General features: G+C 43.3%; 1 protein-coding gene across 2 annotated transcripts; it reads left to right on the top strand.

Annotated features, from left to right (window-relative positions):
• Positions 1–8,303: 8,303 nt before the first annotated feature.
• NEUROD6 (neuronal differentiation 6) lies at positions 8,304–11,793 on the top strand. Of its 2 annotated transcripts, XM_010140742.1 has the most exons (3): positions 8,304–8,448; positions 8,810–9,069; positions 9,866–11,793. In XM_010140742.1, the coding sequence occupies exon 3, from the start codon at positions 9,887–9,889 to the stop codon at positions 10,898–10,900; it is 1,014 nt and encodes a 337-aa protein (XP_010139044.1). In that variant the 5' UTR covers positions 8,304–8,448; positions 8,810–9,069; positions 9,866–9,886; the 3' UTR covers positions 10,901–11,793. The 2 variants fall into 2 exon arrangements, with proteins under 2 accessions (XP_010139044.1, XP_010139052.1); XM_010140750.1 differs by lacking the exon at positions 8,810–9,069 and having other exon boundaries at positions 8,334–8,448.
• The last annotated feature ends 2,041 nt before the right edge of the window (positions 11,794–13,834 follow it).

The following is a 13,834-nucleotide window of genomic DNA, read 5'->3' as shown; positions in this document are numbered from 1 at the left end:
AAAAAAGGAAAAAAAAGAATTCCTATCTTGCAAAAATATATGCATATTCAGTACTGTTTCTGCTGACCACTGATTGTTTTAGCATTTTACAAACTATATCCTGAATGACCTTTTCCCGAGAGCATCCAGGCACCCGATAAGGCCACGCAAGCCAGGTAGAACATCAGCTTATACAGCAACTAGCACAACGGCGGGGAAATGCGAGCAGGATTCAGGCTCAGCAAGCCACGCTCCCTTCTTAGGAGAGGGAATTTGGCCAGAAAAGAAGGCTTTTTGCCAAACTTCCAGGTGCATTCTGGCCATGGTTGCTTTAAACTATTTGGGGATTCAAACCAGTCCTCAGCCAGCCCAAGGACTGAAATGAAAACTCCGGGCTGCCAAAAGATACTACTCAATATCCTTTGCACGCCCTGTAAGGTGAGACCACTTTGCAGAGCGGTTACCTCCAAAAACAACACTCTGTGCTCAAGGCTGTGGCATGAGGCACTGATTTTTATGATGCCTGGTGGCTGAGGAAGCTGGCAAGCTGTAGGGCTTACGCAGCTCCTTAGAGATTACACAGACACAAGAAATGGAAAGAGATGGAAATTACTGAAACTACCGTTTACTTCAGCTCGTACTTAAATACAGGATAACCTCACCCCCCTTTATGGTAAATCATAACTTCCTCTTGATTTTGGCAAAGTTTATTGACTGTTACTAAATGATGCTGCTTCCAAAGGGCTGTCCACAGATGTCCAAAAACATCTATGCGGGTATAAGCAAAATCCTCTCTTGAGCTCTACTTCTTTCACTTGTGTAGTTGAATAGACAGGAACCATTGCTCTATTTTTAATCTTCTCTTTACTCTGTCCTGGGAAAACTGTGAGGCTCACAATGAGAAACTAAGAAATTTACAGCTTGTAAAATCAGTGTGTCCATTTGCCCAGGAAATTTGGAGGAAAACAAATTAAGATGGGGTTTTATAAAGATGAGAAACATCAGTTACTCTAAAAGTAGATCTGCAGCTAGAAGCAATAGAATTGTTCATTCATCACCGAGAAAAAGTTCTTTAAACATCAATTTTCCAAAATTATTTTGGAGAAAGATCATTACAACCCAATCTGAATTCAGCACCATCTCACAGCTGAGCTGAAATTGGCTGTGCTTTCACTTTCTCAGAAGCTTGGGAAGCAAATCCAGGAAACAGTTTTATAAAATCCTGTTCTATTTGCGGTCAAACTCTGCCAGTGAATCTCCAGTACCGTCAGGGGAAAATTGATCCTGTGGGTAAAAACACCTCAGATGACCCAGCTTTCACTTTCAGCTGTGATGAAGTTTCTGTGTCTTGAGGCAAAATGTGATGGTCAAGATCCTCCAAAGCATATTGCTGTCCATCTTCCCCTGCCTCCAAATCAGTGAAATAAAATTTTGTGTAACAGGAAAAAGCAGGAAGGCTAGAGGATCCAGTGACTGAACACTTCATCTAATCTGCTTCTGAAAAATAATTTCTGGACTGTTTATCAAATAGACATCGAGTTCTTCATTATTTCCGATGTTTGCATCGAGCGCTGCAAATCAGCAGAACAAGTTCAGGACCTGTGCCATAAGATCCTTGTGCCTCCTGGAAAGTAACATTTCCCTGCTTCATAGGGGTGTCATAAACATTTCATTCTGGCACTGGCTTACATTTGTTTGGGGTTTCTTGTTGTTTGGTTGGGGTTTTTTTTAACCCAAAGTTACCTTTCTCTTTGATAAGGACACACCTCCAGTAAGGTTTAAGTACACACCTTATCACTTGTTCCAGAAGCTGGTTGGCAATCGCAGGTTCTAGGAGAGGTCAAAAACGTAACACAGATTTGGGAAATGTAAGGGAGGTCGTAGATCACTGACAGCTTGGAATGCCCAATTGCACAGCTTTTCTGCTCTTTGAATGGAAAATTTACTTATCTCCATCAGAGCGGGATCTCCGGAAGAGCCCTGTCGAAGGAGGGTTAGAAATTCGGATAATAGTAGGCAAACCAAAAGTAGCGGATACCCCATCGCAGCAAGCCTGAGACACCCTGCTCCACGTTTCATAAAAACAAGCACTTCAGCTGAGCTGTGCTCTTTGGAAACGACCTGTTTGTACATAAAGGAGGAGTATAGGGGTTTCACAGGCAGCTGTAGCTCTGGCATTTCCTACTGTCACCTACTCAATTTCAAAATAGATTTAAAGGAATTGTTATTTCTACAGTCTTTTTTTTTTCCCCTTAAGTTGTTCAGGTATTATTTCAGTATCCTGCTAAAATTTGCCTGAGAGGCGCATGCTAGAGAAGGGACATGATGATTCCTGGGCACTTGCAGGTCACCTGAACCTGGATAAAATTTCGTGGGGGTAAAGAAAAGTCATTTCTCTACCCTGAGGGCTTTCTCCCTGCTGAGTTTCAAAGGTCTGCTGCAAATAATGGAAATGTCAGAGTTTCTCACAAACTTTTCAAGGCTCTTTCACAAAGTTCCCCTTATAAAACATCATTTCCTAGGAGGGAACTGTCCACCGGAGGTTGATATTACACTTCAGTTTTATTTTGCACTGCCATCAAGTCAGCATTAACTCAACTGCTCTATTTCCTTGCATCTCACATTTAATTTAGAGCATGCTGCAGAGTCCTAAGCAAACGGCTCATCTCAGAGTATGCTTTCTGTAAGGCTGTTCAGCCTTTCTAACCCAGTCAGTGCTGGCATCAGGCTCACAGAGCTCCCACCACTTCCCAGAAGAGCTTTGCCCCAGCGTCACCTTGTCACCTAGGGCTCAGCACGTTGTCGCTCCCCGTGCAATGGATAATCCTCTCATGGGGAGAAGGGTTCAGAAAGGGAGAAAAAGTATTGGGAACATCCACATGGGTGGAGAATATCCCACCTAGGGAGAATATCCCATCAGGTGCTTCTTGCTGAGGGAGATTTGCATCAGGGAGAGGAAAGCAGCCCAGAGTTTTTTTTCAAGGAAGGTGTGGCCCCAGGTTACAGAAGAAGTGTGCATCACAGCCATGGGGTCTGCCAGGGAAAGGAGAAGCAGCACAGGTCTCTTCTGGGGTCACGCACACCCATACTACCTTCTTCTAGAAGGGATGGCAGCGAGGTCCACCCCAAAAGCCACGGTTTGATGGGGACAGACACATTCTCAAAATGGAAACACGGAGGAAGCATGCCTGTGAATCACAGCAGGCACCGGCAAAAGAAAGGGAGGAAAAAAGCAGCATCACTAACTAGTTGCTTGACAGAGATGGCAGTTAAAGACTAGCCTCTGATCAGCAGTGCCAGGGCGTGTGCTGCAGCCAAGTGTCCCCGCTGCAGCCTGTAAAGCTGCTGAACTTACTCATCTCAGAGCATCCTCAAGGTACAGTAACAGAGAGTGTGACAACACCAGTCATCAAGCATAAATGAAAAAAAAAACAAACCAACAAAACACCAAACCCGAAACAGCTTCTCAAACATACTTTAGCATTTCTTCACAGCACAAAGCTCCTTGCAGTTTCAAGGAGTGACTCATCATGACTGGTCTGACTAGAGCATTTCTCCCCAGGGAGAGAAGAATCTTAAATCCCAGTATTGCTGCAAGGTACATATCGTTTCTTAATCTGGTAATAAAACTTTCAGGCTACACTGTGCCATTCCTTTTCTAGCTGGAATGCATTTTATTAATATTTTTTAAAATGTATTTTCCATCTTTAGATTATTTGGACCTGTACTCTCTCAACTCATTTACATTAGAGTAAACCAGGAGTAGCTCAAAATTAATAGGATTATGCCAAATGTATGTCATATCTAAATCAGACCCCTGCTAGTCGTGTGTTTAGGAAATCTTAGAGCAATTGCTGTTCACAAACTTGGTTTTGGTTAATCATAAGCAATTAGTATTAGAGACCATTTTCATGTTCTAAATTCATGTTTCACTCAAGTGACTCCCATTAAAACAGAGTAACTAACCCCTTTGCAGCTCTTTCATATTTGTCCCTAACAGCCTATTCAAAACATAAAACTAAGGATGTCTGATTAGAGCAAGAAGTAACATCCTCATTACAGGGGGCTTAGATAGTGCAAAGCACAATTGTAATATTTTGTGGCATTGGCAGATGGGTTAAAATCACATTTTCAGACTGAACAGAATCCTCTTGAGCTAATGTAGGTTACTTCTCTGAAGTTGGGGGTGGTCCTTATCAGAGTCTTCTTTAATCTCTCCTGGGAGAAGGACGTATATCCCTGAACATCATCTTAGCACTGGTGGGAGCGGGCTTAGCCAACTTGATAGGAATGGCAGGTCCGCTCACAAAGGAGCCCATAGTGTACAGCAGTGTACTGGGGACACAGGGAGGCAGAAAACAGCTGGGTCACCCCTGAACAGGGACGCACATCTCTTCTAGGCCGCTAACGTGCTAGTTGCATGCAGGACAGGCAGCTGGCGTGCAACACGTGCATGGCACTTCGGTCTGGTTCCTCCCCTGGCGGTCAAATTGTCACTTCTTTAGGGACACAGTCCTGCCTTCACCAGAGGGTCCCAGTCCTCTCCAGACTGAAACTCACTGGCGCTGTCAGACCAGAGTACCTGCCCAAGATATTATCCTCTTTTGCTCTACTTTTGTATAAAAAAAAAACCCAAACAAAACAAAACAACAAAACAGCCAAACAAACCATTAAACAAAACCCACTCACAAAAGAAACCCCCAAGCAGGTATTCCCACCTCCTCCTGAGCTCTGACCTCAGCAGGAGACCGCAGCCAGAAGCTACTGTTTTTCATACTGTCACCCACGTATCTGCCCCTCATGGTCTGGCTTTGCCATTCAGGGTGCCCCAGACACACCTTTTCCCTCGGTCTCGCTCCCAAGGCAGCAGAGATACCTGCTGAAGGAAGCCAAGAGTCTAAGCCCGCTGCAGACGTACAGTCGGGTTCTGGAGTAGACGCAAAACGCCCACCCGGAGGCAAGCGGGTTTGGAGGGGTTATTTCTGATCCTCCCCAGGTGTTTGGGCTGTGCAGGCAGGCGCTGTGGCAGGAAGGCAAACTCATGCCAGGCTGTGAGTGAGGAAGAGGGAGTTTGGCATCGCAGGATTGTCGCTGTGTCTTTACCCACGCTAGAGCAGAGTTGCTGTGACACTTAATGCCTACATTAGAAACACGAGGAAACAAAGAAAAGAAAAAGACTTCGCTAACTCCCCCTTCTGAGGGGGGGACCACGAGGTTCCGTTGCTACCAGTGCATCACCCAGACTACCACACACCGAACTGGTCCTGAGCAAACATCGTTAGAGTTCCTTAATTCTGATGCGGTTCTCCTGCTTCAGCAAAACCGGGAGATATGGGCCAGTTGGAAGAGGACAATAAAAGAAAAATTTAAATGGGGGAAAAAAAAAGGGAAAAAGAAAAGAGTGGAGACGTTCCCTGGGGATGCGGCGATAGCGTATTGAAGTTACTGGAAGGACTCCCATTGATTGCAGTGCAGTTTGGGTCAGTCCCCCTGATGCACCGTGGAGGTTCTGCAAGTCCTTTGAACTCAATATTATTTCAGTGAATCTATTAATGTTTGCCTGTGTTAAATGTATTATTATAATACTGCATTTAAAATAGACTCGCTTATAATTCAAAACTATACAACCTGAGCACAGGGGGAAAAAAAAAAATCGTGGTATGTGTTCAGTAACAAATTTGGAGCTGCACAGCCATTCTATAGAGTGCATTTAACTGTGTTTTGTGTATTATTCTTCACATGCATTCACAGTAGACAGCAAAGCAGCAGTTATGGGGTATGCTGTGAATGCATATTAACAGCAGTACGCATTTGCATATCATGGATCCATAATACAAACTGCGTAGTAAAATCCTTATGAAAAGTTATTATGCATGCACAGTAGAGGCTTTTTAAACCTTGATATCTCAGCTATTTTGTTTCCCCACTATTTATTTGAAAATATTAAAAAGGTCAAATTATGGATTAAGAATCTGCAAAAATGTAATGTTACTACCACAGAGGGAATCCTTCAACACTAACTAATTCATTTATTTCGGTTTTAGTAGCAGTTTAAAAGCCATTCAAAAATGCATTTTACAATAATATTTGTGCAGTTCAAAAAACCCCACCTACTTCAACAATAAAAAAGGATGGAGAAAATATATTTATAAAAGTGTATTTGGGAGGCTGAGTGGTGTAACTGGAAATGTTGATGGTCCTTCTCTTAGCACAGAGCCACTACAATGTCAACCTTTCCTTCGATTTCTCGCAGTGTTTTTAGTATGCATTGAAACAGGGTTTGGTTCCTCAGGACTTTGCATATTTAGATTATCGTGCATTGTATAATACTCTGAATATGCAAAATCCTTGAAAAGGTTGACAACCCTTAGGACCTTCCACAATAAAACCTTAATACACCAATTCCTATTGAGGGTAATAGGATGCTACCCTCTCCTCTGCTACACAGATTGTAATATTTGGGATAAAAAGGAACGAACGTTATGAATAGTACAGCTCTTGCTTCTTTGGAACAGTTGCCACTTAAGTTGTAACATCTTTGTCACTTCAAATAATTTGCTGTTAAAAAAAAAAAAAGAGGTAAAGAATGAATGCCCCAATATGTCTCACTTCAGTAAGAAAAAAAAAAAAGAAGTTTGGGGTGAGGGTTTGGTTTTTTTTAATGAAAGGCTCTAAAATCATTGAGCACATACACATAGATGTACATAACACGCTCTCGCCACACACTCATTGCTCTGCTGCTGCCTTATTTTTTGTTCTCCTCTTTAATCAAAAAATGCCCGAACAGATTTAAATGAAACTTTGTGAAAACAAAATAATTGGATCGGGGCTGAGAACATTAATGCCAAGCTCGGGCCTAACGTGAATTAAAACAGATGAGTTATAAACCCTTCAAAACCAGGATTTATAATGGAAACGCTGACACAGACCCATAACAATAGCAGCTCTGCCAGGGATTATTTTAATACTAAAAGCATACTCTGTTGCACACTTTTTTTAAAACAGAGCTTACTTAGTCACTGAAAAGCAGCGATATGTGATAATACTGAGCGCAAACTTTAAAAAAAAAAATGTTTCTAAGTCGCGGTTCCCCTGTAACTCTCCTGGCATCGCTTATATGTGACATGCCACTCCTTAACTAAAAAACCCCACAAACCCCAAACACACCAAGGTGGAGTTTGCCATAAGCTCCATGGCAAGGCTGAGCCGAGAGGCTTTGTCAGCCTCATTTAACAGTTTCTTGCCTGTGGAAAGAGACAAAAGGGTTAAGAGAGGAAGAGCAGGGACTACAGGAGAGGCAGCTGACGGGAGAAACAAGGGCACGAAGAAAGGAGCAGCCAGGGAGGCAAATGGAAGAGCAGGGGGAGATTTTTAGGAGGAAGAAGAGCGTGTTTCCAAAAGAAATAAATCAGCTTTTAAAGAGATATCCAGGGAGCGTTCACAAAAAGACCAGGCAGGCAGAGAAAATTTGGCAGAGGGGCAAACCCTCCCAGCACCTCCAGCTACACCTGCAAGCGTGTCACCCCACCAGGAGCAGGTGCTCCCTGGTCGCACCACACCAGGGCAGGATGGGGACCGGCGAGCCCCACCACACGCTCCCGTAAAAAGGCATCGTTCGTTAAATCTTCACATTGTACATCCAGTCACCCACAAATGCCTCTCTTTTTTTCTCTTTTTTTTTTTTTTTTTTTTCAGGAATGTCAAAAACCACCAAGGGGTTCAAGGGGAGGGTTTCTTACAGCCAGCAGGAGCTTTGCTCCCGTTATCCTGTGCTGTGGGGCAACACTCTACCCTCAAAAAAACCCCAAACCCCAAAAACCGCTCCCAGCGGCATCACACAGAAACTACTTTTTGTGACCGTGCTCTGCGTTACAGCACTGGCTTTACTTCCCCAATCCTGCCTTCTCCTCCCTGCCTTTTTTTTTTTCCTGGGTACCAGGTGCACCGAAGGGACTCGGATCAGTACAAGACAGCACTTTTCGTATAAACAATACCGTATTAACAACCACAGGGCAGCCGTACCTGTAGGCAGGGATAGCACCAAATGTTGGCACATCTATCTGTGCAGCTAGACTGCTAAAAAGAAGCAGCTCCAGTGGAAATGCACCTACTGTATGTGAAATGCTGGTGTAGATTTTTTTTCCCTTTTTTTTTTTTTTTTTTTCTATCAGTCTAACCTTCTGTGTTGATACATGAATGCTGGTACCCACTTAGAGGGATGCCAGATGATCAGTGCAGAATGAAGGTCCCAGGAGAAAGGCTCACGTGGTTTTCTCTGCCCCGTGACGTCACTAGCAGATGGCATGGGTACCAGCTCTGGCAGTTGGCATCAATGTCACTTTTTAGAGATCAATGAGATAGTGCAGATATACACAGATCTAGACTCCAGGAGACGATGCGACATTCAGACTGAAAAGATTTGGAAGGCAAAAAATGAAAACTGATTGTTGAATGAAATAAAAAGCTAAGGTAATACAAATAAAGATATATTTCAGTTGGTGCTGGGTGTGCATGCAAGTGTTTAAAGATACAGTATCATTGTCTTGTATTTTATGTATGCTATTTACTGTCTAATAACTCCTCCTAACATTTTATTCTTCTCATGCAATTGCATACTTTCATTGGTGTTATGTAATGTTGCAAGTGTGTAGACAATACTGATAGAGTTAGTCTTTGACTGGGGTTTTTGTTTAGTTTTGTTCTATTAAAAAAAGTCCCTGCATTTGCTTTGCTTGTCTCTTTGAGGACCGTGGGATCCAAGCTTTTGCTGCTCCCAAACTGCAAACAAAAGCAAAATAATTGGGAAAAGGAAATTATTTTCCCATTCCAGGCTGGATTCTGAGCACATGTGCAGGATTGCAGGCAGAATCTAGCGACCGCTCCTGTCAGCTACGAGCTGGAGGGAGATGTCTGAGCTTCGCAGAACATAAACACTGCTATAGCGTGCAGGGAATTTTTCACCTCCCCCCTGCCACAATTGATGGGGGAGAAAAAAAAAAAGAGGAAAGGAAAAGAAAAAACAAATAAGCTGATTTTAACTAAGCTGATAATATCAATTTGAATTTTTGCTGGGAAAAAGGAAAAAAAAAGGTAGGGGGATTTTATTTCCTAACTCTAATCTGAATACGTTTAGGGTTAGATCATTCTGATTTTTGTCTTAATATGAAATACGTAATATGTGATTATCTTACAAATAATATGATAAAAATTCTTTGGTTTTAATTATGTTACTAGCTGAGTAATCTGGCGGGGGGGGATGATCCATTAATTTTTTTTCTCACCCACTTTAACTTACTGGAGTTTAATATCTTGATTCATAAGGGAAGAAACGTGGAGGGGAAAAAAGACAACTTTGAAATATAAGTTAAAAAGTGATTTTACAATATTTAACCATCAGTTAATAGAGATATTGCACTTTTCAATTTTAAGAATGCTCTCGCTCTCCTCATTTTTCCACCCGGGGGAATTTGGATTAATGAAATTCCCGTATTGCTTTATCATGTTTTGCATTTCTTTGAATTCCACAGTGGTGAGGGTTCGAAGGGCTTCCTTAAAAATAAGATAAATGGGCAGGGAGCTAATTGTACATTTTAAATACTGGTTTACTCTGTACTTATCTGTGAGAAACATGGCTTTTTAGTTGCAAGATTCTGAACGTTTCAAGTGGTTTTAAAATTCTGGACAGGTTTTAGTTTTTAAAAAGTGAGCATTTGCAAGTGGCATTTTATGCAAGAAAAATCTAGATTGTGCATTTATATATATACACACACAGACTCACGTAGACAGAGCGTGCACACAGACGCACGGAAGGAGCATGAGGGTGTGTGTATAAGTCGGCAAACTTTAAAAATGGAAATATTTAAATATTGTGCTGGCATTCTTTCAGGTAACTTAAGATTATAGAACCATGTTAACACTACCGTTTGATGAGTCTGTTGTAATGCCAGAATCCCAGATGTGCAGAAAGTTTTCCAGAGAAAGTGATGACCAAAAGCAAATGAAGAACCCAGAAAGCTTTTCGAAGCAGATCGTGCTCAGAGGAAAGAATATTAAAAGATCTCCTGGGGAAGACACAGAAAAAGAGGAGGAAGAGGAAGAGAGAGAAGAGGAGGATGAGAATGGCTTGCCTAGGCGAAGGGGCCTTCGGAAAAAAAAGACGAGCAAGATAAGGATGGAAAGGATCAAATTCAGGCGACAAGAAGCCAACGCTAGGGAGAGGAACCGGATGCACGGCCTTAACGACGCCCTGGACAATTTAAGGAAAGTGGTCCCCTGTTACTCTAAAACACAAAAACTGTCCAAAATCGAAACTTTAAGACTAGCCAAGAACTACATTTGGGCTCTTTCTGAAATCCTGCGAATTGGCAAGAGGCCCGACCTGCTCACCTTCGTCCAAAACTTGTGCAAGGGTCTGTCCCAGCCAACTACAAACTTGGTGGCGGGATGCCTGCAGCTGAATGCCCGAAGTTTCCTGATGGGCCAGGCGGGCGACGGTGCCCATCACACCCGCTCGCCCTACTCCACCTTCTACCCCCCCTACCACAGCCCCGAACTCGGCACCCCTCCGGGGCATGGGACACTCGACAACTCCAAGTCCATGAAACCTTACAATTATTGCAGCGCTTACGAGTCCTTCTATGAAAGCACTTCCCCCGAGTGCGCCAGCCCACAGTTTGAAGGTCCCTTAAGTCCTCCCCCAATTAACTATAATGGGATATTTTCCCTGAAGCAAGAAGAAAGCTTGGACTATGGCAAAAATTACAATTATGGCATGCATTACTGTGCAGTGCCACCCAGGGGTCCCCTTGGGCAGAGCTCGATGTTCAGGTTGCCTACAGAGAGCCACTTCCCTTACGACTTACATCTGCGCAGCCAGTCTCTCACCATGCAAGATGAATTAAATGCAGTTTTTCATAATTAATGAGGAAAATGAAAATAAACAGTGGTCATTCACCTCCCCATCTAATTAAGAGCAAGCAGATGCTTGGGCACTGCGTAATTGGCACAACTCTATTTAACGTGTTTACTAGTTCCTAAAGTGTGTTTCAACTATTGTGGGGATTTTCTATGTATTAATAAACCCCTTTTCCGATAAGTATTTTTCCTTTTTTTTTTTTGTCTGTAAACACTGTGAGATTCTGTTTCCTCCCAGAGGTTATTTCCCCCTCCTTTTTTTTTTCCTTCTTATTTCCCTATTTGCTTGATTTGTTGAGCAGTGTGTCTGAACAATATCGCTGAAATAAAAGCATACACACTGTGTAAAATCAATGTCTATTTTGATTGTACAGTAATTATACAAATGCATGTTATTGAAATCAGATTAATAAAAATGATGTATTTATAATTGGTAGAAAATATATATTATGTATTGAGGAGAACTGGATTAAAATTATTCAGAACTTTAAAGAAATTATCTCAGAACTGAGATGGGCTTGCAATATGCAGAGGTGAGAGTGCAGCAATATTGAAAGCTATGCAAAAAAAAAGCAAACAAAAAAAACAAAACAGTTTTTTGGGTTATTGTTTTGGGGTAAGATAAGGAAAAATCAGTGCTTGCCACTGACTTTATTCAGCCTGACCTTTAGAGTGTTGCTGGCAGGGGCCACATGCTAATATTTTAGAAGATGTTGTCAAAATTTTGCCTCGGTTATTTTGGCCATATATAATCAGCACTTTTTTTTTTTTGTATTATTCTGACTTCAGATGTAAAGGTTTGTTATAACAATGTATAACTGTGGTTTCTCACTACGTACTTTAAATGCAATTAAACATAGATGTTTCCACTTTTAAAATACATCTATTAGCTGTGATACTGTATTTTGCCTGATACGTGTTATTTCACAGTATACAGCTGCCTTTGGTCTTGCCTAAAGAGGTTTCTTCCCCACACCGCCCCAGCGCTTGAGCCTGGGGATGGAAATCACAAATTATCGGGGCAAACCCCACGCTATTTTCAGAAGGATGTATTAGCAACGCAGCAAAAGCAGACCCAAAATATCACAGGAACAGCTGTGTGCTAAATGAAACGCAGGTTAGAGGAAGAAGGTAACTTTATAGCTTGACGAAATGCCACGTCTCGTATGGGACCTGAGCGGACACGTAGGCCACTCACCGCTCCTCCAGCTCTGGCTCGTGGGGAGGTGCAGGAGCGCGGGGAGCATAAAAACTGGAGGGAAGGACTCCCTGAACATTGCTAAACTTAGTCTTGGCTAATAAACAGCACCAGTAAACTACAGATGCATTTGCAGCCCACAGTTCAGCAGCTACAGGGGTCTGCACAGCCCCTTATCAGGGCTGAGCTCAGCTGAGCCTCGGCCCTGTTCGAACTGCTCAGAGCTATTTCGCAATAAGCTACACAAGGGACAAAGAGGATGAACAGTTGAGCTAAAAGTCAACAGCCTTGTGAGTGAGCGGGAACTCTTGGTTTTAAGGCATAAAGAGCAGCTACCTGACAAGCATTCACCTGAAGTACCAAAACACTTCGCTGTGAATGAGCAGGGAATCATTTTTTTTTCTCCTAAACATTACATAAAAAGTGCAAATTCTGCCTGCAAGTTAGAGACCCCTGGCTGAAATACAATCTGGGTCACAGTTTGTTAATGACACACTAACCTCAAACCCTCACATGAGTATGCAGCTTGACAAAGAGGGGACGGGCCAATTTTTCCTGTTAATTTGCCGAAGTTCACAAGCGGGACTCATTGTAAAGCATCTGTCCCATCAAGCATCGCAGCTCCTTCAGGACAACACCAGTCTGACATTCCTCTCTCATAAATAAGACCAGGATACCCCAACTGCTGGAGAGGGTTAACAAATCCCAAAGTTTGGATCAGGGTCTAAATGCTTCAAGCTTGCAAACGGAGTGGGGTGTACATGAGGTTTTCCTCAGCCAACATCCTCTCTAGACACAAACATCAGGCCCAAAATAGAGCTTTTGGAAGCAAAGTCACAGGTCAGAGGGTTTGACGCAGAATTATCCCCCCTTTCACCAGGGTCAGGAACTGTGGAAGGTATAGGCAGCAGTTTTCTGCCTTGGATGAAAGGTGGTGACTGCCAGCTCAAAAGCATCCCCGGATGTTTTGCACTGAATACAGAAGGGTTTGGGGAGAGAGAAGAGGGTGAAATAGAGTGCTTTTGCTGTTGTTCAGATTTAGCTGATATTCAGCAAAGCACGGAAAGGCGAGAGGAGAGAGCAGAAGGGGAAGAAGCCGGTCAGGGAGAAGAAAAGCTTGCGGTCCTGGGCACAGATGGGCACAGAGACACTGAGATTTACTCATATATCACAAGGAGCTGTAGGCAAGTGGGCCCAGAAACAGGGGAGCTTTTGAAGAGGGGTGGGAGCAGCAGGTGCCCTCCCACTGAGCAGTGGCAGCAAACTTATCTCGCCAAGCTTTAGCAGAGGGGCTTCCTCCGGGAGGCTGAGTTAGCCGAGCCCCTCCGAGCAGCGTGGCAGTGGGGAAAGGTGCGTTTCCCTAAGTTGAGAATGAAGCGAGAAGGCAGCTGGAAAGTCCGGCACCGAGGGAAGTACACGCCTGCCGCAATACACTCAGCAAGCGCCCAAGGGGTGTTAAGACTTCAGGCTCTGCAATCTGGGGGTCTCCAGCTCTGTGGCCCTATATTAACTCAATAACTCATGGGCCAGTTCCAGTTTCCCCTGCTGGCAGCAGAAGCAAAGGGAAAAGGGGAAAAAAAAAAAAATATCCCTGCCAGTTCGGATCTTTCTCGCTCACTCCACGACAGATGGGGAGGCAATTCGCAGCCAGATTCCCCCTCTGGTAGCTCAAGGCAGGCACCACGCTTGCTCAGGGCATTGCAAATTGCAAAGCCAGTCCAGAATAAATAATGGAGCAAGTCA

This window comes from Buceros rhinoceros, unplaced genomic scaffold, assembly GCF_000710305.1.
Source record: "Buceros rhinoceros silvestris isolate BGI_N320 unplaced genomic scaffold, ASM71030v1 scaffold4720, whole genome shotgun sequence".
In the NCBI taxonomy this organism is placed as follows: domain Eukaryota; kingdom Metazoa; phylum Chordata; class Aves; order Bucerotiformes; family Bucerotidae; genus Buceros; species Buceros rhinoceros.
The sequence above is the reverse complement of the archived record's forward strand: the minus strand, read 5'-3'. Positions and strand labels throughout refer to the sequence as shown.